This window comes from Falco cherrug, chromosome 1 (assembly GCF_023634085.1).
Source record: "Falco cherrug isolate bFalChe1 chromosome 1, bFalChe1.pri, whole genome shotgun sequence".
Classification (NCBI taxonomy): domain Eukaryota; kingdom Metazoa; phylum Chordata; class Aves; order Falconiformes; family Falconidae; genus Falco; species Falco cherrug.
In genome coordinates, this window is record NC_073697.1 from 60,364,750 (window position 1) to 60,383,799 (window position 19,050).

A 19,050-nucleotide genomic window follows, 5' to 3' on the forward strand; every position below is an offset into this window, starting at 1 on the left:
TACTTAGCATCTTTTCTGACACTCAGTGAAAACAAGGAAATGTGGAAGGCTCCAACAACTACCAAGACAACCCTTTAAAAATCTGACAGAACTAGAAGTAATGAGAGCACTCCTAAAATATGATATGTCCCAATCTGATCTACTATTTTATCCCACAGGAAACCTTTAATTTAAAAAGCATAATTAAATGGCAATTTATTAACAGATTTCACTGGTATTTCAAAATTTCTGGCTACCAAAGGTCAGTCAATAGGCTTAAGCTCACAAAAATCCCCAGAACACAGCCAAACCTTTTTTCTGCTGTTTTTCTCCCAGTTTCTGTTACACAATGTTACATTATTTCAACTGGGATATTCCTTATATACGTTATATACTTCATATGATTCTACTGGCTATTGAAAATACTCATAATAATAAAATGCTCACTTTGCCTGTATGCCATACCCTCAAGATTTAATGAAGCACTGGAATTCAAGGAACTCCCAAGTCCTAAAACAAGCTGTGCCTTTGATTGATAGTAAATGAGATGACTTCTCTGGTTTGATTTATTCATGCTTCCACTGATGTTGTTATCAGTAACTCTTCTCCCAGTCTGCTAAGTTTTTGGTAGATTCTCTGAACAACAACCCAAAAAGGTAGGGAGATTTCTTTTGTTTACTGGAGATTATGCGATAAATATTATATACTCCTGGTAACAAAAAAAAACTTCTATAAATGATTATTTCTAGAAATTGTCATACTGCCTTTTAAAACACAACTAATACACAGATGGACAGAATTTCTAAAGGACAGACTGGACTAGAACAAATGAATGTTTATCTTATTTCCCTACAGAACACATGAAGGGATACAATCTCAAAGCAACTGTTCAACACACTGCCAAAAATGATTAAAACTGCAGCCACATAATACATATGCATAGAACATGGGGACCCCCAGAGAAAGGTAGAATATTTTATGCTTTGGTAATGGTAAAGAAGACAAATCTATTTGTCATGAAGTAATGAGAACCACTCAGCCAAAGAATGACCAACAATGTAATCAAGTAGATCCCATAGATTCATCTGGACACAGAGCCTCCTCGTGCATTACGGGGTTAAGTCACAGTCCACATTTTCTGTGCCTGCTGGGATTGTGGGCTGGGTGTAAATCTCAGCTGGTGTTAAATAAGAAAGAGCGTACAAATTAGACAGATGGCCCAAATCCAATATACTCACTATAAACTGTAATTATTGTACAGTCCTATACACAACAGTTTTTTCCTTGTTTACAGAATTACATTTCAAATTGAATCTGAGCACTAATGTTAGGCTTCACAATAAACAAAGAAAGAATCTTAAAATGAACTATAGACAAACATTTTTGCATTTCTGATTAAACACCCCACCCCTCAAAACTGCCTTGGTATGACCAGGAGAGAGATTTCTAGTTCCTCAAGTTCTCTTTTGTTTTGAAAGATCTGGGGTAACACCAGGAGTAAAACCATCCTTATTTTCAGCTCCCTTAACACGTGTGTTCAATAATCCCACAAGCCATATTTGGTGACAAATGTGTTCCAAGAGGGAGCTAATCAGCTATTTCTGTTTTAATCTGCTCATGCACTTTCTATTCCCCTTGTACAGACAAATCTTACCTTTGAGGCTCACAATTATGCCCTTACCAAAGACTGAAATTAATACAAATGGCAATGGTGAGGGATACAATTAGCTTTACTGTAGGTCCTAATATCAAGAGCCTACATAAAGGAACCAAAGAGTTTCCTTCTACTACAGACAGTCATTAAGAATAACAAAAGAAAGTTAATTGTGTCAGAGACAAAATATCCCTACTGTGCTAAGATACAGCCTCTATTTCTAACACACATTAAAAACACTTTTATTTCTTATGCTGCATAATAGTTGTTGTTTCCTTGCTCATCACTTACTCAGACTGAGTTTGATTATACTTGCATGATGTTCCCTGTCTAGATCCTCAGTGGTATATAGATTTGTTTTCAAAAAAGTTTTATGTTGAAGTGGAATAGGACACTGCCTTGCAAAACACTGGGAAATGCATGTCAGGAAAATGTATTCATGGACAGCTGAATGGCTGGCCAAAAGAATGAACACATTACCACAAGACTACTGGGAATTAGTGAGAGAACTAGAAAGCACAAGTACAGGGGCAAAAGTATTCTTCACTAATTTTACATTGGATCTGATATATTTCAGACAGCTGAAACAAAACCTGTCAAGATCTCAAGAGACTGCCCAGCTTGTTTAGGGGCTGAATTTTAACCTCAAGTCAGAAACCCATATCCTTCCACGAGGGAATATTTATCAAATTCATCTAAAAGGAAAATGTAATGTACTGATCTCTTTTAAAAATCTGTCTTCAGAAGATTTGTGGGTAGTTAGTATTGCCCAGCAATAACAATTATGTATCTTTCAGCCAGTTTGGTTGGGATAGAGGACAGAGTTGGATGTCTACATGTTGCAAGTGATGAGAGAGTACAATGCTGTGAATGCCTCTGATAACCAGTGTTTCAGGTAACACCTCTTGCACTGGGCAGATATGAATATGCTACCCTTTCTGATCCTTTTTATCTTCCTAATATATGAAAAATTTTCCCTGTGCATTAGAATATATCAAATCAGCCATGCAGCTATCAAAATCAGCCAATCCACAGTGAATATCTCACTATCTCACACCATTCACAATGTCACTTATGCTTTATATCACATCAATCAGCTCACTTCAAAAGCATGCTCCTGGCCCAAACTAAAACACTACAGTGCATATGTGCTTTAACCCACTAGCACAAACCTAACTAAAAATCTTCTGCTTCTCTGGGAACTGCAACTCACTTTTAAAAATGTTTGTTGCTGAATAACATGCAGCTGCATATTGAGAATATAAATTCTGATTTCCTCATTTGGGGATTCTAAATGATTTAACAGCAACGAGAAAGAAAATAGAATGGTTTATAATTTACTCTGTTCATTTTCACAATTAACGTTATTTTGCTCAGATGTAAAATAGCTTACCTTACCATATGCAGTCAAATAGAAAAGTTACATAAAAGTCCAAAAATAGACAGAACACAGTCTAAAATACAGATCAAAATACAGGTTAAAGGGTTCAGTAATACTTGCAGTTAAAACAATGTCACAACTCCTACAATTTTACCAGTTTAAGGACACAGAATTACAAAAGCAAAAGCACCTGTGATAGGCCTATACCGGATAAGCCCCTTCAGTCAAACATAGTGAATACTGAGACAGGTAAAAATAGATGGGGCAGAAAAAATGCAATTATAATAATAATGGCAGACAAGGTTTTTTTATTCTTTCAGCAAATCAGACTGCTGGATTTCAAAGAGGAAGCTTTTGATACCTGCCTTTTACAGCAAGCTTATTACTCACGCAAATAGTATTTTGAAAGATGGGATCAAAAGACATCAAAACATCAAATAAGAATCAGGCCCCATGGTACTTGAGGATCCATAGTGTGCATAAAAACAAAAGTAAAATGTATCCACAGAAGCCTGTATACCCTGACATCTGTTCCTGAACTCCTCTTTTTCTGTCTCCCAGGAATTGCTTGTATTGGTTTCTGGCCTGTGTATTGATATGAATACCCAAAAGTGATATTCAGAGTTACAGACAGGTTGCTTCGTATTTTAAAGGAAGAGGTACTTCAAGATTCAGTGCTTTTTTTTTTTTTTGGTTAATCTTTTTCTCCCCCTTGGTGTTGCAGAGCTGTGAAATTAAGGAAGAGCATCTGTACTCAAAAAAACCCAAATTAATTTCTCAAGTGACTATTTTTTGATTAAAGTCAGTACCATAACAATAATTACAACAAGCATATATTTTCAGCTGCTAGGTCTGTGAAGTCTTCCCTTCCCTCCCCAAAGTGACATGCTTTAGCAGCAGTAAGGTCACAGCCAGAACTTTGAAGTTTGACAGATGGGCTTCAATTGTGCTCCCCCCTCTTTGAAGAACACAAAAAATTCATAAGTTTTTACAACAGAACTCTTAAAACAGAGGTCGGTGGAAAGCATAGGGATGGAAAATCTGTTGCTATTTCAGTTGTGTATCTGGTAAGATGGAAAATTTTTCAAGACTACACAGATGGTAAATAAATTTCTGCTACATGAGGCAGTTCCTGGAATAAAGAAATTTTCTCAAATAACAAGTGCCAAATATTTTTTTCAGCAAGACTTATTTTTAACTTTCCCAGGGACTTGTTGAGAGAGCTGGATAAGTGTCCTTTCACCTTCAGAATCCTGGTCTAACTCCAGAAATAGCCTTTAATGTCATTCTCAGCATAGAAGAGTTTTCTTTACACTTTAAAAGATGTTTCAAAGCAAAGATCAAAGCTCCACAATTATACTGTGCTGCTGGTTAATGTTCCTTCTGAACACAGTGGCTAGAAACTAAGAATTTTCTATTTAAACTCTAAAACAATCATCAGTGACTAACAGTGCTGACATTTAAACTGTCATTATTATGCATCATGAGGCAACGTTGTTGACACAAGAGAGCTTGTCCTCCATGAACTAAGCGTAATGGAAAGGACTGAGAGACGGAGCCCAGAATCAGTGACCAAGCCACTGCAGACTATACTGCTAAGGAAGCTGTGAAAAATACATGAAGAGTTAGGCTTTTGAGAGTCTTATAGATGGATTTAAGTAGAGATTTCACACAACTGCACAAATGACGGCTGGGCAAGGAGACTAGTAACTATTTTCACTACTACAAAACTAGCTCTTCAGGGTGTTTGCCATAGCTCTCCCCCTCATACCAAAGTGGAGTCAGAGTTGTGGAAGTTGCTCACCGTCTTTTCCAACAACTTCATATTCCCATCCTAACCTGCTCAGGCGACTGCACAGCTCTGCTTGGCTGCTGTCTTGAGGCTGAAATCAAACTCTGTGAAATGCTGATGCTTGCAAGGAGAAAAATACATAGTATTCTCATGTCACTGAGTGATCTTTTCCTTGTATATGCATAACCTCCAACAGGCTAAAAAAATGTAGTACTGCCACACTGAACTTCGCACATGAAATTAGAAGAGTATGGGTAGGATGGAGAAGGATTTTTATTTTTTTTTTATCTGACAGAGTGTGGATGACCTAGAAAAAAACCTAATTGACATTCTAAGGTAAGGCTTCTGTTACTATTCCCAAGAGAGCAAAATTCAGGAATATATGTATTTCTTCTGAATTTGATTAAAGCTGATTTCCCCACAGTCATAACTATTCACAGGCTTCAGTCTGCAAAACCACAATAGTTTGATTTAAAACATATACTGTAAAAAAACCCCTACAGTAAGAACTACAATGGGACCTTTCTAAAAGCTTAATAAAATATTTGTGAAATGTGCTAAATTACAAGTCTTGCAGAATACTTACCCACAAAAATATTAACCAAGGGACAGATAGGGAAGAACTTCTCCCCAAATTATCTTTGTCTCTGTTACTAGCAGTATTGAGGAAAGCCTGGAAACAGACAAAACGATCATCTGGGAGTTGTTTTCATGAGCTGAGAAAGCTTTGTACAATTAAGAGTTGAATGATGACTTTATATGGAAAATCAATTCATTTTCACCTACTTATTTTCCATTCTTATCCCACCTATAAGACAGTCTCTCAATACCCCTGTCTTTTTTTGTCCTATTTCTTCTCTTATTCACTCTATTTTACTTCCTGTGTAAGTGTAAAGGCTAAGCAGGGTGGTGCTCATCTGCTACATCATCATGTCATCATCTATCAAGCAGTAGAGAATATTTGTAAACAGGTGAGTTTACCATGCTGGAATAAATTCAGCAGGTGTAGTGAGGTGTAGCGTACACCTACAGTTGCTGCGAAACTTGTATGAGATAAATACAGCTTGACATTTATCAGAAGGAAAGTGTAGTGTTTCAGAAAGCCTGGATGTAGGAAAGTAGTTTAGTTTACATTCCCAAATTTTTGCTTGCTTTTCTTGCCATGCTTTTTCATTTTCAGTGCAGTAAAGTTGTCAGCTTTTAAAATATTTTGAAGCTAAAATTACATGCAGCACAAGCCACAAGCTTTAGCACTGCTGATTTTTTTCATGTATTTCATGCCTTCATATCAAACAGCCATGAATCACATATCAACGATTATTAGAGCATGCAAATCATCTTTTTTAAGAAGGTTGAGGATACCACCCAAGAGATTAAAACATGCTATATAAGAACAAGATCAGCTCCTTAAAGATTTGTTTTTTGAAGGGGTATATTAGATGGTACGTTTTATGTAAAGCAAAACTATGCAAATGAGTAAGACACTCAGGATATCCAAATAGAAACCTTTGTTTAATTGAATCTACTGTGTGCAAAAATGTTTGGGAAGGAGGCATCTTACAGGAAAAGATAAATAAACTTTCATTTAAGATCAATATTTTGCATATTGCATTTGCTATTCTAACTCTTATGTAAGGTGAGACTGTAAAAAGCATGTGAAATGTTAGATACGGAAGTTATTGCTGTAATATGACACATTATTGAAAGACATCCTCATGTTACAGTGAGACAATTTTTCATTAATGCTGTGTCCATAAGCCAAGTTCCTTATGTTCCAGTGTTGTAAAAGCATTAGATGTCAGCTCTGACAGAGTTATGAAGAAGAGCAAGGATCTGGTTTATGTTTGCTACACATATGCCTCAGTGAGCACAGACACACATACATATAGAGAGAGGCTGAATAGCTGCCTGGATTTTTTTCATACCAGGAAAAATATCCTTCTAAATTTGAATTAGTAACCATTTTAGGCCATATCCTCTGGAGCTTGGAATAGTTTTTGGCAGCAGAAAAAGTATTGTTTCATTTTGTAAAGCCATATTCAATACACCCTGTCTGTGGCATAGACTCCCTTGTCTTTACAAACCTCCTATGTTGCTGTTAAGAGAGAACAGTAAAAGAACATCGGCAAGAGCAACACATTTTTAGGTGTTTCAATCACATGGACTACTACAACAGGAAGCAAGAGAAAAGGCCAAACCAAAGCACCACAAACAAAAATATCTGTGTGCAAAACACTTTGCAGATGGCTCCCACCCTGCTGTAGTTCAGCCCATGGGGGGGTCTCTTTGCTTGTTTGCTTTGAACTACTGCATGGGAATTGGTCAGATACCTGTGGACTTAACCCATCACCACACTGCTATGGCCAAATACTCCTTGACAGCAGTGGCAAAGACATCACTGCTATAAAACCTCAGCTGCACAGCTGGCCAGGGTGGGCTGCTCTTCGGTGTCTCCTCCTCAGACAGAGCCCTACTAATGGAAAGCTTTTGCTTTTAGCACAGGTGATGTCTGCAGTAGAGGGTTGTGCTGAAAAAGCTGCTCTGCCATAGCTATGGCTTCAAAGGCTCTTTAATATAGGCAGGGATGCTCTAATACTGACTGACAAGGTTACTTCTGTATTTAGTTTTTTGATGGAAGCTGTATCTCTGTGTGCCTCTCAGATCTCTCTGTTTCCACTTGATTGTTAACTCAGAGTGAACTTTATGTTCATGAAAGTGCCAAAGGAGCAGTCCTAGGAAGGAAAATCCTTTTCAAAAATTTTTCTTTAACCAGTGGATAGTGATGCCGTATGATCCAGAAAGTTTTCCCAGTGTTTTAATTCCACTTCCCATTTGCTAAACTGTTAAATTTGGCTTTTGCATACTGTGCCCCTTCATTTTTTCCAAGACAGCTTCCCCCAAAAATGTAGTGTTAATCACAAATCTGGTCTCATTTTAGGAAGTGGTCATTGGTCCACTTAATATGACCTACAACTGAGAATTTATGGACTACAAATAGCAAATAATTGGCCTTTACTAGTCAGAACTTTTAAAATATTAATTTTAAAAATAAACAAAAAATGTTTTAAGTTTTCTTCCAGCCAATTATTGCAAATCTAGACAAAATTATAAATTTTTGAGTATAAACTGCATGAAACTAAAGCTCTCTACATTGGTTCCTGGACACATGTAATATTGCTATGGTGAAATGATAGCGCATAACTATGAACTGCGTATAAATACAAATACTTTCATGACCATTTTAGGTAGCTCAGTTCCAACTAATGCATAACTTGATGTGCAACAGTCTCTTGCTTTGCAGTCTAGACAACACCGGCCGCCTTTAAAATTTATTGCTGAACACTGTCACAAAAATGTGTCAAAGGAAAATTTGCATAAAAGTTATACTGTAATGGCCTGGCAATCATCCCATCCTGTTCTAAGCTTGTTTTAAATACTTTTCAGATTGTTTGAAATACATCATACTTCAGTCCAAACACAAAGGAAGTCTGTGGGAAAGCATTCTTCAGCTTCCCAGATGGAGATAATATTTATGATGCATATTTTTGTGAGAGCAACAGAGAAAATTCATGGTCATGTAACCACAATAATAGGAGTGCTTTCTGACCACCACTTTCTACTACTTACCATAGATAATATCCATAATTTCAAAAACTTGGACCCAACTGCCCATTTGTATTTTGAACTACATCTTCATTACTAAATGGCAAATTTAGGGAGCAAGCTTTCAATGCAGGAAAGAGAAACAAGTATTCATGACAGCCAAGAAGGTTTCAGCTTTTTAAAGAAATCATACTATTTGTTTTGCTTTACTTGCAGCTCTTGCCAGATTCTTCCCAATGCCTTCAAAATTATGACCATTTAATAGCAATGTGCAAATGCAGCAAATTCTTTCTGGTGAAGTAACTGTGGATCTCTGTAATAGTTACCCACTGTACTAATACTACAGACTATAGGTCTCAGATGTAGCAACTAACTATTCAAAAAGCTGTTGTGGTTTAGGATCTCTCATCATTTTTTGGTGATATTAATATTCACATTATGAATTTGGAGAAACAGATCTATACTCTCTCCTAAAATCTTTAGAAAGTTTGAAAAACTTTGAAATACCTTTAGAAAATCTGAAAATGGCAAGAGATGCAGAAATGGAGCCAAAGCAAATCCAAATTCCACACATGATAAAATAGTTTTCTGCTACATGAATGATAACCTTTAAAAAGAGATTATCAAATTTCCAATATTTGCATTTTCCATTGTCCTTCACAAAACTAAGGAAAAACATTCCCTAGATGCCAAGATTATATTATTCATCTCTGTATATGAAAATTAAACTATTCTAGCATAAGTGCAGGCCTGCGCTGTACATGAAATATAGTATAGAGAACCATATGAACTGAAAGTAATTTTGCTGTAATAGTGCATCTATAGTAGCTAGCTTCTGTAGTCCCTAAGGTTACAAATTTTGATAACACCCAAGTTAAGCAAGGCATTTAAACATACTTTAAGAACACAGGAGTTCCACTAACATCCATTAATGCTTTTTTTAATATCTAGATTTAAGCAATGAAGCCTTGGTCTCCCATGACTATAGAGAAACAGTGAGGCCTTGGTCTCCTACAACCATACAAACAACATTCATTGTTGTCTACATTTTCAGAATTATAAAATCTGAGAATGTAGAATTTTTTCCCTGTTTTTTTGATTGCTCTGCTAGAATATTCACAAGACTATTCTCTTTAAAAAATACTCGATGGGAAAACATAAACTGGGAAATGAAGGTGTTTATACATCATACTTTGCAAAGGTGCAATTAAAGATAAATTATTTTGAAAATCATCAACTTTTAGAGCTGTCATCTTCCTCTGGCTGACACACATTTGCAGACTGAATCTCAGAAAAAAAGTAAATTCAATTCCTTATAACAAAATCAGGATACAGCAAAAGGCACATTTCCATTTTTAATTAAGTTTTCCTGTACACTCGTGCTGTTTTTATCCATACTTTTATCTTCTGTGCTTGTCTTTCCTATGCTGATCTGAGTTATTGTTGCAATGTGACAGTAACAAGTGTGCATCACTGACAAGCCTTCATATGCCGACATGTTACTACTTATGTAGTAATAGTTCAGACTGGATCCCATACTAAACCAGCTTCTATTAAAAAATACCAACAAACACCACCACCACCACAATTTAAGAGTTTTAAAAGCTAAATTAAAAATTGGTATATAAAAAGAATTAATCATTAAATTATCCCCATTCAACAAAGAATTGAGGTAAAAGGAGTTTAAGACTTCAGAAAGACAATTTGTGACAGGTCTGGAAACTCAGTCTCTGTTATTTTAACAAGTAAAATAAGAAAAAAGATCTAAAAGGGTGGATGTTACTGTTCATAACAAGCTCATATTACTTTTAAAATAATCTAATGCTGATGACTGCTAAGTTGAAAAGGATTATACAACGTGAATAGTAGAGATGGCAGGGAAAAGACTGTAAAGAAGCCATTTCAGTAAACTAGGTAGCTCTTGTGATTTTTTGGGAAGCTTCCGTTTTATCTCTCCCAGGTACCTTACTGGGAGGACTATGCCAGCTGACAAGGCTCCATAGGTTTCCTGCGGAGCAATTTACAGGGTAATACAAGCAGAAGCTCCTGGAAGAATCTAACTTTCTAGCTTGCCATAAAGAGCATAATTTTAGCCTTGTAAAACAGAATTTGTAACACTGTAATGGAAGAGAGTCAGCCTTCACATCTCATGGGAAAACATAATACTCAAGTAGCAAATCTGGATGGAAAGACTTGAATTCAGCTAAGAATTTTTTTTGTTTTCTCACATTTGTGTAATTATAATTGATGAAATGATGAAACAAACTTTATTGCAACAGTACAGAAAATGCAAAACCATGCTTTAAAAACTCACAGCTTTTGTGTAGGGGAAAAGTGCTGCTACAAAGACCTGTGTCACCACAGGTAACCTTCTACCCAGGTTTCTTTCTACATTTACTGCCATCCTTCTGACAGTCTTTTTCTTAAATTAATTTGCATCTCATTGACACTGGCTGCTGCTGTCATGCTGACATCAGCTGTGTCTTTAAGTATCCTTTGCAAACCACACAGCATTTAATCTAGAATCTAGAAATCTGGATTAAAATAGTAGCAATAATAGTGAGCAATAGGAAATAGCCCTGACTATTATACTTAGTCTTGTAGGAATGACTTTGAAATAACATCAAATTTTTGAAACTGGAAAGCTTCTAAGCAGGCCACCATGAAGAACTGCAAGTAGTAAATATTAAAAGCAAAGCCTCATAAAAGAGAGATGAGGAATTAGTGCACTAAAGCATTTGTTTACTTCATTCATTTTTCAGGAACACATAAGCAAAATGTTTTAATGAGACTGAAATGCAGTCTGAGATTACCTGTGAAAAGAAACTGATACAAATTCACCACATAGATTCCCATTAGTCTGATACCTTGATTAGCCCTTCTTGAAACAGTATTCTAAACTACCTTTTCTTGGGATACAGCTGACCTAACAAACTTCAGATCACAATACATCAATTCCATTTGCTGAAACCAGTCATTATGTATCAATTTCTTATTTCATCACACTGTGTGTAGTACTTTATTATATCTAACCTTACAGAATTTATTAATAATTCTAATAAAAATTCTCTGTAGGAAACTAGAAGTTTTACATCAGAAGAGAACCCCAACATTTTCAGAATTAATACTTAATTTAGATAACCAACCAGAACTTCAAATGTTGATCCAGAGTTTGTCCGAACTGTTTTGAACTTGTTTTCCAAGTTCAAGAGGGCTTATTTTTGAAATATTTACTCCAAACTCTTTCCACAGACTTCTAAAAAAATTAGTGACAATAGCCTCTCTCCAGTGATTGAGCAGTTCTAGAACCTGTTTCTTCCACAGGTTAATGAAAATAATGACAATATTAAACATTGCAAAGGAACATTGCTTTGAGATGCATGAGAAAATTTTTATTTGCTTATATCATTACAGTCTGGATTATAAAACATAGGAGATAGAAAATTACTTCATTATTGTAATGAATGACAGATTTTCTGTAACCTGTGCTTAACTGCAAGGATAAAGACAATGTATATACATTATCCAGATTGAGAAAACAATTGGACAGGTAACTAACAATTTTTACATGTAATTTTTCATTTGTTTCTGTTCATTAAATTCTTTTTCTTCTGGCATTCAACTATTAAACTCCATTACATCAAAGCAGCCCAAATACACGTGAGGAATATTTCCTGCAATTACTCTGGATCAAATCAGAATGCATTTATATGTTTTTGTATATTCAGGGAAAAATCTGTTTATCTTTTCACAGATTTCACCCCCTCCCCTTTCTTCTGGTACTATCTTGCTAAGCTAGTTTGTGGACTGAATTTTGTTTTTAAATATTTACTACAACTTCCTGAGCCTTATTAAAAAGCAGATTAATAGTAATTCTGTCTTTTTGCATGCAGAATGATTTTTATTACTCCTTCTCCTCCTTCCATTAAATGCAGGGATATTACAATCCCCTATGAACTGAGACCAATGCTACTTGCTGTTATATACAGTGTTTTGTTGTTTTCTTCCCCGGACTCATGAGTCACTTTGCATTCTATTAAAAATAATAGAGGATATAACATTATCCTACAGGAGAGAGAAATGAACAGTCACAGCTGGTTCTGTACCTGTTTTCTCACTGTATATATGGAACAACCTCTAGGCATAAAATCTAAGATGGGGGGGGGGGGGGGGGGCGAGAACAATGAAATAGAGGGGGACAGTTAAAATTTCTTTTGTAAGTGGAGTGCATTGCTGTTCCATTTTTATTTTAAATTTCATGGAGTCAGACTTCACAGTTATGACTTTCTACTCCTTTACTGATTCAGCATGTAAAAGAGCTATCCTAGCCTTATTTTGAAAATTGCGTTTACAAAACTCAGATTAATATAAGTTGCAACTCAATAGCTGTGATTGTCTTCAGGAAGTGGTGAGAATTGTGAAACTATATGCCTCAAACCACCTTTTTATGCTGATGTTGAATGAAGTAGGTTTTTTTGTGATTGAAAAGAATGGCAATTAATGTGTTGGAGTTCTGGTGCATTTGTACACCTACTTAATATCTCCCAGCAGGTTTTTTTCTGGCTATCCTTAAGTTTGATGAGATGAGCAGCTTGGAGAAAGCATAAAACAGAGCACATGCAAAAATTTGCAGGATCCTTTACAAAGTAATGGCTATTTTTTCCCATTTTAAAATCAGTGTATAATGATTAAATATTCTCCTTTTGTTGGTATTCTCTTAATTGATACTTATCTGGTTTTGTATATTGTTCCCTAAAAGCTCTATTGCATCATATATGTGAACATACGCACAAGCTGTTGGAATACCCCAAGCATTGCAGCTTGCTCATTCCTTCCAAAGCTCATTCCAATCTTTGGAAATTCAGAATGTACAATTCTCAAGTGAAGTGACTATTTTAAAATCTAAAATTTATTTAACCCAGGAAAGCAGTCAGGATGGTCTAGTTGGTGTAGCCACATATAATTAATCCGTTTATGCTTCTGCTACTCTGAACTATTAATAACCATCAACTTCATGTTGTGGATCAACTGAATTGATTATCAGTCAACACAACAGTACTGTGGGATCCTTCAATTAGACTTCAGTTCATTAACTTCTCACAATTAAATTCAGGCGCTTCCTGTTTCTAACCCTTAGGAAGCCTTTCTGGGAAAGCAAAGGAAAAGAGGGTGCTATGTATCAACCCATCTGAACCCTGGCGACTTGAGGGAGCAAAGAATGCTGTAACAGCTGGACCTATTTGCAAAAAGCAACTTCCGTGTCAGTACATCCATCATGACTGAAGTAATTTACTGAAACAGAGCTAGTGCTGGTCAAAGATGCTAAACTTAAGCCCTTAAGCCCTCGAACCCGAATTCATCTGGAGAGCCAGCACAACAGATCCACACTGCCTCACCTCAGCTTCAATTTGAAGACAGCTGATCTAAAGATAAGAGGTGAGGTCATGCTCTATGCCACAATTAAAAGCAGTTTAAAATATGTTAATGAGGAACATGTTTTCAGAAGAATTTAGTAGCAGCAAGAGCAGAATGATATCTGCTCAAAGGTCCTGAGAACTTAGTTGTCATGGAAGTTCAGCACCTTTTTATGATTCCCCCAGCGTGCCACCTCGAGGTCTGGGTGCCCAAATACCTTTAGTAATTCATCTCCATGTACCTTTTCTCATATTCTGACCTTTATGGGCACATGTTTATGTGTAGCTATAATTGACACTGAGCATTAATCAGACAGTGGTGTGTTTTAGGCCTTAACTGCACTGTTTGAACTGCTGACCTTGAGAGAAAAGGTTTTATACACCATTCCCAATCCCTTAAGTCTTCCTGTCACTGCAAAGCAAATACTTGGCTTTTATGGATGGATTCAGTTTCAAGACTGTTGTTTTTCTAATGTTTTGTTAAAATTACAAAAGTGGCTTTCAAGGAAAGTTTGTAAACATACGTACATTTTTCATTATAGGTTATTACAGGCACAGACAGGCTTTTGTAAAATAGCGCATGATATTAAGTGATAAAATACTGCACACAGGAACATTGTTTGTAGAAATGTCCTGAAAACTTACAGATGAATAATAGCACAAGCAACAGAAGATCATATCTTTTCCATTTTGCCAAATGTTTTACAGTTGTTGGTAAAGACTTTAACCAAAGTGGTACGAGGTCACTCCTTCAGATTTAGAGACTCCATCCCCTTTTACAGTGCACACAGCTTCATAGTTGCTACAGCCACATAACTCCCAACCTTCCTTGAAGCAACTCTTTGTTTTGCTCCTTTCTATGCTCACGTCCTTTCTTAGTTTTTCTCACCATTAGTTGCACTGGAATGAGTACATGACCTCAAAACAAGATACAAGGATACATGAAAACTAGCAGGACTGAAGCTATTAGAAAATATAGCATGGTACATCTTGCTAACTGTGTGAAATGTATACATCAATATCAGCAACTATGCTTAGAAAAAAAAAATAAGGTGCTAAAGCAGGGCAGCTGAGAATGCAGGTATAATAGTCAATTAGTTCTCAAATATGATGTTAATTTGATTAATTTGATTTTTTAAAACTTGAACGGTTTTCTGCAGAGGGGTAAATTTAGCATTTTTGGTACTACTAGTCAGGTTTTTGTTTCTTAATTGTAACTCAGAGCCATATGTGCTGCAAGATCAATTAAACTGTTACCACATTAACTGTATTGCAAAAACTACCAAAGGAAGGCTGGATTTGAGGTCTTCTGAAACCTTTTGCAAAACTTTTTTACAGCTTCTAACCATATCAATGGAGTGTTAGTATTACCAAAGGGTCTGCACAAGGAAGCAATAGCCAGCAGCCCAGGATGCTGTGTGGGCACTAGTACTTTAGATATATGAATTTGAGCTTTAGTGAAACGGCCACTGAGACACTACAGCACACAGACATCACCCTCAAAATTAACAGGAAACATTTATAAAAAACATGACAAAAGAAGCTGGATGATGTAAAATGGAAAAAGGCAGAGAAAAGTAAACAATTACAAATTGGTTATTAGCAAGAATAAGCAGCATAGCTGGGAAAGCATGCTTTAGGATGAATTCTGTAGTGCCACATTCAGCACATCTCCTTCCATTAAAGCCAATGGGAGTTTTATTGCCAGGGAAAGTGTCCATTAAAGTTTTGTAATGATAGTCTTCCTTATCCTGTGTAGACAGTGAAACTCTCTGGTTGCTTCAAAATTACAAAACATTGTTTCAAACTCAGCAATACTTCTTTTTGCAAGAACATAAGCTCATGGGGCTGAGCTGAAAATCAAAGTACTACTGCAATGTTTCCACTTCTTTTTTCCTTTTTAAAGTTTTGCTGCACTTTTTCCCTGTTCTCTTTTTTTCAATAAGGCTTCCAAACCACTGGACACAATTTGTTTCCTAAAAGGAAACAGGTTAATGATACCTGGTAGCAACAGAAAAACAAATAAACAAAAAACCCAAACTCATAGAAGGTACTTATTCATTTAACCTTGAACAACATATATAAAATATATAAATATATAAAGCGAATATAAGCTATCTTCTAAATTCACAGCTCAGCCATTTTCAGACCTTAAAAAGAGCTCCTGCAACTCTGTTGTTGTATAGACACATTTTTTCTTGAAATTATTTGAAGAAAAATCTGACAAATTAATGAAAGGGTGAAAAACACATTTTATCTCCAATCAATTAGTCATCGAATCACCTTCATAAGAAATTGCGGGAAAACATTAGAAAAAATCTCTGCATTTTATGAGCATCCTACCTTTCTTTTGCGCAGTTTCACTTGACTGTCTGAATGTTCTTGTGTGGTCGAATGATTCCTTATATGTAAACACTGAATGTCTTCTGCTGAACTGACATTTGAAAGGCATTTGTTTTCAGGGGCCACTTGAGGTTCTGTGAAACCACTCTCTTCCAGACCATTTTCCACTGCCGGGATGTGAGAGCAAGGAGAAGATTGCACAAGGCAGTTGCTGGATTCCACTGCTGAGCATAGTTGTCTATCACTGCTGGTGCATGATTCAGAAGAAATCCCACTCTCTACCACATTACACTCAGACTTTCCAAGCCCGTCTTTAAAAGCATCAGATTTCCGGCGCTGTTGTGCAATTACAGCAGTATGAAGCAGCTGCTTCCCAGGCATAATAATTTCTTTCGCATTTGGAGAATTAGATCGATTTTCTTTCTCTACACCTACTACTTCATTTAAACCTTCATAATTACAAAGCTCCAGGCTTTGGCCAATACTACCACAAACATCTTCCATCTCCTCCTTAGGAACTGTGTCACAACCAGGTTCCTTACTTGTATCTCCAATTATTCCAGATGCTTCAGCTGCCTTGTTATCCTCTGTTATAGGTACCATCTGTGTTAAGGAGCCTGCTCCATTTAAACTCTTTTCTTCATCTTCTGGTTCCCTTCCCACAGCAGTGACATGGTAATTAATGCTATCCAGGTTGAGTGCTGAATAATCATCATCGTCATCAGACACATGGACTAGAGTTTCTGTGCTGGCCTCCAGAAAATGCTCCTCATCCTCATGGTTATCGTTTTCATCCACCTCCTTTGAAACATTTCCCAACTGCTTTGCAGGGAAGTCAATCAGCTCTCCACTATAACAGCACTCTGGAAATGAAGCACATTTTTCTTTCCGGTCCACACTCAAACCCTCATCTTTTTCCATACTTGTCTGCAAGTTATCAGCTACAAGTCCGTGACGACATGCTGTGTTATACTCCACAGACTCCAAAGCCAATCCCATCCACTGGGTCACATGCTCTTCCCAGCTTTTCTTTCTGATTGCTAGAGACATGTCATAACAGTTCAGTAGCAGGCTGCAATGTACCTTCCATGGAGGACCAGAGGAGATATCATGGCTGCTGTGCACTGCTCCAGAGGGACAGATGGTTTCATCATTTTAACATCTGCAAGAAATAAAAAAAGACTGGGTCATTGAATTAACTCCAAAGGGGGAAAAAAAAAGGAGAAAAAAAAAAAGGGAAGGAGCGGTTTAAACAAAAGTGTAAAAGCAAGATAAGACTGCGGGACCAGAAGGACAGGAATTTAGAAGACTGTTTTGTTTAAAGTTTTAATACTTTTCATAAAAAATTGGCAGCACTCATAATTCAGTATAACTTTTTTTCTGATTACTCTCCAATATCAAGTAAACAAAAAAAGTATAAACAGACAAATGGACAGGCAAGTAGCTCCAGAGCCAAAATTTGACAACAAGCCTCTCTTTGCTGTCTGTTATAAGATATTAATTTACATCGGTGTAAATGACATTATACCTTGTAGTTGATTTCCAAAGAAAGTCATATTGTATTTCTTACCCATTCAGTGATGCTCATGGACTAAAGAATTCTGGCTGTTTCCCAAAGAGGTAGAGCAGAACTGGAGGGTTATTCTGAATTTACCAATGTTATAAACTACTTGTCTTATGAGTACCTTTGGCCATTCAGTGGCTCTCATTTTTATTGTTATTGTTTCACTCTCTTCAGGACAAGTTGTAATTACAAGTAGTACATGAAGCTGCAGGGGAAATCTGCCCACTGTCCCTGCTTGATTATCTAGGTGGGTATTTTTCACTGGCTGCTGTATCAGGCCTTCTGGATGATGACATTTGAGACATATTAATCTTGTAACATTGCTTGTGCAAATTAGCACAAAGAAAATACCTCATATTGATTAATGTATTATAAAAGAAAATTAAAAATTTTGTTGTCAAATAAAGAAACAAAACTTCCTGCCTGTAGAGTATTCAAAGTTCAAGGAGCAGACACTTCTACTTTTCGCTCTCTACGTGAGAAGTGTCAGTGCTTAGCATGGATCTGCTTATTGATTTCATACACTCCCTACATAAGAACTGTCAGCACTTAACATGGATTTGTTTATTGATTTCAGCAATAAAGAAGATTAAGTACTGAGTTTGTTCTGGGTCATTTCAGTACACTAAGGTAAATTCTGATTGCCCACCAGGCAACAAAGCTGCCTTGACAAATCACATGCCTGAAGGTATAAAAGTATTCATCTTGAAACAAATGCAGAATTATGCCTGTGCAACTGAACACCTGTAAATTATGTCCTGAAAAACTGACTTTCGGGATAGAGTTGTGCACGCTACTAGATCTTTAACCTTTGAGGATGGTAAGCTTAATTTCACATTCACATTTTCCACCTCTGTGGAGACTGTGCTTAAAAAGAAAATATATTCACAGGGTAAGAGAATTCCATGCACAAGTCATTAGCGTGTGGGAGGCTGAGGAAAATGGAAAATAACACACAGAGCCAGGCCAAAAAAAATTATCTACTTTCAGAGGAAAAATTTGGTAGTAAGAAGTTAATACAACTTTTCTTTCCTGGTCGGATATGAGAGCAAGCCTAAATATTCAAATGTAAAGTCAAATTATTGGATAAATTTGCAGTGCATTTACATTCTTATGCTGGCTTAATTTCATATTTATATTCTCCCACTATTTCTAAATGTGCAAGGTCCAAAATTACCACAGAGTGTAAATCAATAATGATAATATTTTTAATTTCGACTGTGCCCTTTTCTGATGGACCTTAAAGCTCTTCAGAAGCACTTGTTTTAGTTTTACAACAACACTGTGTTTTGTTTTGGCCTCAGAAAAGGGGCAGGTTTA

At 36.4% G+C, this 19,050-nt stretch overlaps 1 protein-coding gene across 1 annotated transcript in view; it reads right to left on the reverse strand.

Annotated features, from left to right (window-relative positions):
- DLC1 (DLC1 Rho GTPase activating protein) overlaps positions 1-19,050 on the reverse strand; it is a 230,751-nt gene that overhangs the window by 197,804 nt on the left and 13,897 nt on the right. The window contains exon 2 of the mRNA XM_005433612.4: positions 16,167-17,328. Coding sequence (XP_005433669.1) covers positions 16,167-17,216 — 1,050 coding nt within the window. The 5' untranslated portion in view covers positions 17,217-17,328. The remainder of the gene's footprint in view (positions 1-16,166; positions 17,329-19,050) is intronic.